This window comes from Sturnus vulgaris, chromosome 9 (genome assembly GCF_052056855.1).
Source record: "Sturnus vulgaris isolate bStuVul1 chromosome 9, bStuVul1.hap1, whole genome shotgun sequence".
In the NCBI taxonomy this organism is placed as follows: Eukaryota; Metazoa; Chordata; class Aves; order Passeriformes; family Sturnidae; genus Sturnus; species Sturnus vulgaris.
Genome location: NC_142251.1, coordinates 14571631 through 14579191, shown reverse-complemented (window position 1 = coordinate 14579191; position 7561 = coordinate 14571631). Strand labels below are relative to the sequence as shown.

The window sequence follows — 7561 nt, the reverse complement described above, 5'->3', positions numbered from 1 at the left end:
GTCCCTGCACACGCGGCGCTCTGAGGGCGGCTCCGGCCGGGCCCGCCCCGCGGCCGAGGCTGGGCGGCCGGGCGGCTCCGGCGGCCATGGGGCGGCCTTGGGCCGGGTGGCTGCTGCCCATCGGCCTCCTGCAGCTGCTGGGTCCTGCCGGGACCTGCCCGTGCCGGGACCCGCGGCTGTGCCAGCCCGTCACGGGCCCCGCCGGCTCCGAGGTGCGCGGCCCCGAGCCCGGGCGGGCGCAGGCAGGGCCGGGCACGGCGGCAGCGCCGCTCGCAGAAGGTTCAGCGCCCCGGGCCCGCTGCCGCACGGGAGCCGCTTGCGCTCGGCCCGAGCCGGGCAGTGTCCCCGGGCTGGCTGGTTGGAGTGCGGGCAGTGTCCCCGGGCCCCGCTCCCCGGCTGCCATCCCTTCCAGCCGCTTCCCCCGGCGCCGCCGATGTGCCCGTGTGAGAGCCGCGTGGAGACTGAGTAATGCTCGGGGCTAACGAAGGTGCTTTTTGCCCTTTTTCCAGGTCTTTGTGTTTGATGTGGGGAAGGAAACATGGAAATCCTACGACTGGTCAAAAATTACCACTGTGGCAGCTTTTGGAAAGTACGATCCTGAGCTCATGTGCTATGCCCACTCCAAAGGCTCGAGGATAGTACTGAAAGGTTGGTTACATTGGGAAAAAGTGCGTGTTTACAATACCTGAATAAGAAGATCAGGTACACAGGGCTGTATTACCTTGACATTTTACATTCAGTTGTATGCAGAGTATTAAACTAATTAAGATAATTAATTAATAAGGCTTTAATGAACCCAGGACTATAATACCTTGAGATTTTGCATGTGCTGGTATGCAGGGTATTGAAACCAACAGTGGATTGTGCCACAGTAATAACAAAACAATCCCAGTGAGGTCTTAATAAAACTTCTCTAATAGGGAACATCATTGCTATGGAGGAAGAGGGAGGAAAATAAAAGCCTGTAGAAGATAGTTATTTGGGTCTGTATTCTGAATCTTATGTGGAGTACCCAAAAGACAAAGTAAGAAAAGGGCTTTTAAGTAATTTTTAGTATTTTGCACTTAAATGAGTCCGTCTGTATAAGGAAGAGGTCGAGTTTTAAAATATGAATGCTCAGGAACTCTGTGAAGGTACAAATGCTGATTAGAAAGACAAAGTCCATGTTGTAATTACCTTTTGGCTCAGCTGACAAAAAGCAGAATCCAAGCCTACAGTGTGGAAAGCAACAAAGGTTAAACATGGAAGTATTGTTCTCTAAACATGACCAGTGGAAATGCTAAAAGTACTTTGATTTCAAGAAAGGTAATTTACTGTGGCTAAAAGAATATTAAGCAGCAGTAACAAGATTCCAATTATAGAAAAACCAAGGGAACTTAATTTTAACACCACTGTCACAAAGAAGCTTGGTAATCACTTCTGGGGTGGCTTCTCAAAATTATGCTTGGGGAAAAAGTGAACTCCTTTGTATTTTACCAGTATTGGTAAGGGCATTTCTTATGTTGTGTTTAAATGTGTTGGTTAAGTAAAAACAAACCTTTCCTTCTTACTATCACTGTGGTGCAAATGCATGTTAACTCTTGAAGGCCTCTTGTCTAGGTGATGTACCTCTTAAGGAAATTGTTGATCCTGCTAAAAGAGCAGCATGGATATCCCAGCAGGTGGACCTTGCAAAAAAACAGTATATGGATGGAATTAACATAGATATAGAGCAAGAAGTTAATGAAACCTCCCCTGAGTATTATGCATTGACAGAGCTTGTTAAAGAAACTACAGATGCTTTTCACAGAGAAATAGCTGGATCACAGGTAATAACAATGTACTTTGTACAAACATTAAATTTTAACCTTATGAAATGTAAGGACTTTTGGCAGTACTGTTTAGCATATGAATATGAAAAAGTTTATGCGGATCTAAATATAATATTCTAGTGAATGCTTAATTATGAATGTTAGCTGTGATATGATCTTGTAAGAATCACTCTTTTTTGCCTGTATGAATTTAAATGAGAGATGGGCTTCGCTGAGATTTGTAGATGTTACTGCTATGTGTGAGCTGGCAGTTTTTAGCGTTCCTTAATGAATTGTTGAAAGTAGGGCAAGTACAGCCTTCTGGGGCAGAAGCTTGACAGTGTTTTGGTAAACTCATCATGAAAGTTTTCAGGATTTCCATCATGCTTCATATTTTTGGTGATTTTCATATTATATTTTAATTTCTTTGGTGCTTTATATTCACTATTGGGGTACTCACTTTATTATCTTCTATTTGTTTTATCAGATGAGCAGCTTTTTTATAGTTCATTATTATCAAGTTATGTTAAAACTGTACTGTTTGGGGAAATACTGTCTTTAAAAGTCATAGGTTTGTTTTGGGGTGTTGGGGGTTTTTTTGGTTTTTTTTTTTTTGTTTTGTTTTTTTGATTGTTTTGATTGGTTTTTTGTTTGGTTTTTTGTTTTGTTTTGTTATTTTGTTTTTTTGTTGTTGGTTTGTCTGTTTGTTTGTTTGTTTTCGTTTTTGGTTTGGTGGATTTTTTTTGAAGGGGTAACAAGGGCACCTAAAGGCCACACGTGATACTAAATTTTGCGTTTTTCCTTCAGGTGACATTTGATGTGGCTTGGTCTCCAGCATGCATAGATAAAAGGTGCTACAACTACACTGGAATTGCAGATGCCTGTGACTTCTTATTTGTGATGTCATATGATGAACAGAGCCAGATCTGGACAGACTGTATTGCAAAAGCCAATGCTCCTTACCTGCAGACTTTAGTTGGTGAGGATAAAACACCTCCCCAGGAGTCAGAACATTTCCATTTGTTCACTTGAGTAGATAGAAAAGATTACTTTTTCTTAGACAGGTTTATTTTGTTATTGTTGCAGTGAGGCTTTGAGTGTGCTCAAAATGTGAAAATAATATCCATGATCCTTCTGACCCTACAGGCAGAGCTTTAGCAGTTGTGTGGTGTTACTTGTAACATCATGAGGGCAAAGATCGCTTTCAGAATGACAAATGACAGCCAGAGCAATGGTGTCTGCCTGAGATTGCAAAGAACCCAAAACACTTCTTTCATCTTTGTGAACCTCTGCTGAGGGCACATGGTTTAAAGTGTGAGCAAGTAGAGCAGTTACTGGGGTCTCAGCAGAGCAAGCCTGTCCTCGCTGGATGCAGGTGAAGGCAAAGGACAGCTTGCACCTTGGCCTCTGGGGATCATGCAAGTTCTGCAGTGTCTTTGGGTCTAAATTAGTTGTAAGAATAAAAAGCATAGGAAAAGTAAATAATGCATGTTAATTTTTATTTCCTTCAAAACTAGGATATGAAGAGTACATTGCTATGGGCATTGATCCTAAGAAGCTTGTGATGGGTGTCCCCTGGTATGGCTATGACTATATCTGCCAAAACCTATCCACGGTAAGGTGAAGATTATTTGTTTGCAATCGAACTGTAATTTTTTTTCCTTGGAAAGATACAACTAGATTTTGGTAATCTTGTTTTTGGACTAGGAAATAGTGTAGTCTGATGGACAAGAGCATCAAGCTGGGACATAAAACAGATTTGTTTGCTTGGCTGATAACTGATCAGCAGTGTGTTACCAGACAAGGCATTTTAGCTCCTTAGGCAGCTTGAACCCCATAATATCCAAGCACTGTGTTTGACTAAGGAGCTATAAATGTTATCTGTATGAGAAGAGATGGTGTCCAAACACTTGTATGGGCCTTCTCAACACCACTGTAAAGACAGGTGCAACAAACCATAACAAACCTATGACTGTTACAGCATAGCATTTTATGAGGTCTCAAATATTATACCTATGAAAAAGGTAAGGTTCAGTTAAAGGTGGAAAAGATAAGACAACTGCTTAAGCTTAATGATATCCATCAAGTCCTGTATTACTGCAGATTAAAGAAAATTTAGCTGTTTTAATTTACTTTTCTCTACAAATACTGTCTGCCAGAGTTACTTGAAGATTTGGGATTTTTGTGGCCCTGATGACTTTTGTGAATTGTTCTTGGCTGTACTTCTATTCTGGAGTTCAGTATATCTTACATGAAACTCATGCCTCCCTATTTCTTTTTCAGGATCATGTTTGTTCCCTTCACAAAGTGCCTTTCCGTGGGGCTCCTTGCAGTGATGCTGCAGGGAGCCAGGTCCCCTACTCAACCATCATGAAGCAGGTGAACAGTTCTCTTTCAGGGGTGCTGTGGGATGAGGTACAGAAAGCTCCATTTTATGAGTACAAGGTAAGAGTCTTTTTCCAAGACACTGTGGTGTGGAGTGAGCATTCATGAGCCATAGATCTTTGACTATAAAGTTATTTGGATTAGATTATTTTCTTCCTTTTATGTTTCCTACTTTTTTTTTTTTTTTTTTTTTTTTTTTTTTTTTTTTTTTTTTTACATAGTAAAGGATTGCTGGAAATCTGTGTCTTGAATTCCTAGTCTGAGAGAAGGGTGCAGTGCCTGAAGATTACAGGAGTAATAAAGATCTTTATTACTTTCCAGGCTTCTTGAGATACTGCATCATGTCAAAAAGGACATTTTGGCACAAAGACATCCTATAGCTGTGTCCTTCACTGTTATAATTACTTTCATGTGTTGATAAATTATTTGAACTAAAAAATATTCTAAGATGCTCTTAATTTTGTCTAGCTCAGTGCCTTGCATGAGCGTGGCATTCTTTTCTGCATTAATAATTCTTTTCTGCATTGGTTTTCTACATAGACACAGTGAAAGAGTCCATAAATTGCTGTGCTTACAAGAACACCACATTGTATCCATTTTGTCTTGTTTCTTTAGACATTATTTAAATTTCACATGTAGGTGATTAAAAGATGTTGTAGGCAATGACCAGGTAAAAGCAGCATAACCTTGATAAAATTTTATAATCTCCTTTAAAACTGTTTATTGCTTAAAAAAACCCACAACCTCTAACTAAATTCACGTGTTAGCTTAGATACTGTATCTGAAATTTTAGCCGTATTTTAAAAAACATTAAAATACAAATTAGCTAAGTCTTTTCATCTAACTTCAGTTAAATTGTGTTTTATAACTTATACAATTTAAAAATACCCAAGTATTTGACTTAGAATTTTTAATTGCCCTGTGTGACAGTAAATCAGGAAAATACTATATAAGTCTACATAACTTGTGTATCTCAGTTTTTAATTGTACTTTTAACTGTGTTCAAGAGAAAATGTAATCACTGACACTAGTGTTTAAATGTTTTTCTAGGATTCTGTTGGTCAATTCCACCAGGTATGGTTTGATGACCCTCACAGCATCTCTCTAAAAGCAGCATATGTGAAAAGTCGAGGCTTAAGGGGCATTGGCATGTGGAATGGAAACAGCCTTGACTATTCCAGGGAAGCTGCAGCAGAACAACAAACTCAAGCAATGTGGCAAGCTCTGACACCATAAGAACTATGTGAACCCTTGATGTAGAATGATGAAAATTGGTAATTTTTTATTTTGGCTTACACTATCACAGATTTTGACTTTATATAAATATATTGTGATTAGAAAAACTTTAAAAGCTAGGCAAATTAATCTTGTTATTTTATATGGAAAGCTGTATTTTCATTCTTCAGAACATTCCAATGTTGCTTTGGAATAACATTCCTTGCAGCAGTAGGTTTTTTTAAAGACAGCTCATCTTTTTAATTTTTCACAGTTACTGTGAGTTAGTTAATGCTCGAACCCAGTGTGTATCTGGTAAAAAGAACAACTGATGGATTTACAGGAGCAGTCTCATAATGATGCTTTGCTAAAGCTGCCAGGTGCAGCAAATATTTATTCCTGTGTCACATGGTGCAGTCCTCTGACTTCCCAACCCAAACAATATTTTAGCTAAGTCACTCTAGAATCAGATTAAACAGTGTACTGGAGAGACAGATTGTTGATTATATGCACGTTGGTTACTGTTCTAGAGTAAAAGTTTTTTTATGGATTGAAGAAATTACTTAACATGAAGTACTTGCTGTTAAGGTTTATATGAAACTTGTTAGAACGGAATATTCAATAAACTCCAGTTTCACTGTGCTTATGTATCACATAAATTCCTTAATTTCAAAAGCCAAAAATCTCTGACCCTAGCTTGAAAAAGAAGCATTAATATAAAGAGGGCTTGAATGATGTTTCCTTTCATTTCAAACTACTTCCTGAAAAAAAAAGAATTCAGAAGCTTATTTAATGAAGCGCATATCTATTTTTCCACACACCTTAAGCTTCATTCAGTAGCCTGTTTTTTGTTTTTATGGGGTGTTGCCTCTGAGATAATAGGAGATATGTTTTCTTTCTAGTTCATATTTTCATAAAATCATTTGCCTAAAGAAGTTGTATAACTTTTTAAAATACCCATAGTGATGTAAAGATTGGCTGGTGTTTACAGGATTTTTTTTGTTAAATAAAATGCAGTCTTGGTAAGGCTTGTAAACAATGTTCCCTGTCTGTGCTTTACTTGTTCTACAGCTTACAGCCCACACTGCTTGTTTGCTTCTCAGAACTGTTTCACAACCAGATTAAAGTGCAGCTGGGCCCTGCTTAAGTGACTCCATTAATTAAAATAATTATTTAGTAGTGAGTTGTGGGTTTGGTGGGTTGTTTGGTTTGGTTGGGGGGTTGGGGTTTTTTGTTTGATTGATTGGGTTTTTTTGCTTGCTAAAGAGTTACCATAGTATGGCAGCATTACCATAATGCCTACTGAGGAAAAGACTGGAAGACTTCATCTGAATTGTCTGCTTGATCATACGGTGATGGAAAGCAGAAGGTGAAGCCTACTGCTCTTGCAGAAACTAAAAAAATCCCTTGACAAATCAGAAGGCTTTTCACTAGAACACCACTCTACAAGCCTTAAGAGAAACTGCTACATTTTATATATATATATTTTTAATACATATATACACACATACATATATGTTCTTCAGAATGTGTATTACTACTTAAATGCTTAAATACTGTGAGATATAGGTATTTGCTGAATGGAGAGTCTTCTGGTACAAATATCTGTCCTGCAAAATTCTGAGGGCCAGATGACTTAATAATAAAATTATTTTTCCTGTAGCAGTCAAGAATCATGAATTGATAATACTATATTTTAAATTTAGGTTCTGATTTTCCAGTAGCTAGTGGCCTGCTCTTGTATCTTAAATAAAAGACAATTCTTAAATAAAGAATGTGAGCTTCAACCCTGAATTGAGCAAAAGTGGGTGTAGTTTTAATAATTTATTTAATCCTTTAGTACTAAAATCTTTGTTAAATCTCATCTTTAAGAAAATAAGTTGGATAATGGGTGGTTTGACTCAAGACATTTCTAAGTTAGTTCTTTTGAGCACTGCATAATTTTCTTATCATATAACTTATTTCCCATGAGTGTTTCACTTCCAGTAATATACAGCCTTGACAGCTTTTTAGCTGAGATTAATTCTTAGCATGTTATCCTTCTGCCTAATATAATATCTTGTTTGCAAAGAGGCAAACAGCAGAGCTAGAAAAAAAATTCCTATGAAGAGGTTTCTGATTCCTCTTTTAGAGAATTTTTAATCTCAGGACATGCATGACCTTGGAATTAA

General features: G+C 38.3%; 1 protein-coding gene across 1 annotated transcript; it reads left to right on the top strand.

The window, feature by feature from the left end:
• Nucleotides 1-29: 29 nt before the first annotated feature.
• On the top strand, nucleotides 30-6429 carry CTBS (chitobiase). Its single transcript, XM_014883564.2, has 7 exons — nucleotides 30-212; nucleotides 510-648; nucleotides 1600-1808; nucleotides 2598-2769; nucleotides 3308-3405; nucleotides 4074-4235; nucleotides 5226-6429. Exons 1-7 carry the CDS (start codon nucleotides 87-89, stop codon nucleotides 5409-5411), a joined length of 1092 nt encoding a protein of 363 aa, XP_014739050.1. The 5' UTR covers nucleotides 30-86; the 3' UTR covers nucleotides 5412-6429.
• The last annotated feature ends 1132 nt before the right edge of the window (nucleotides 6430-7561 follow it).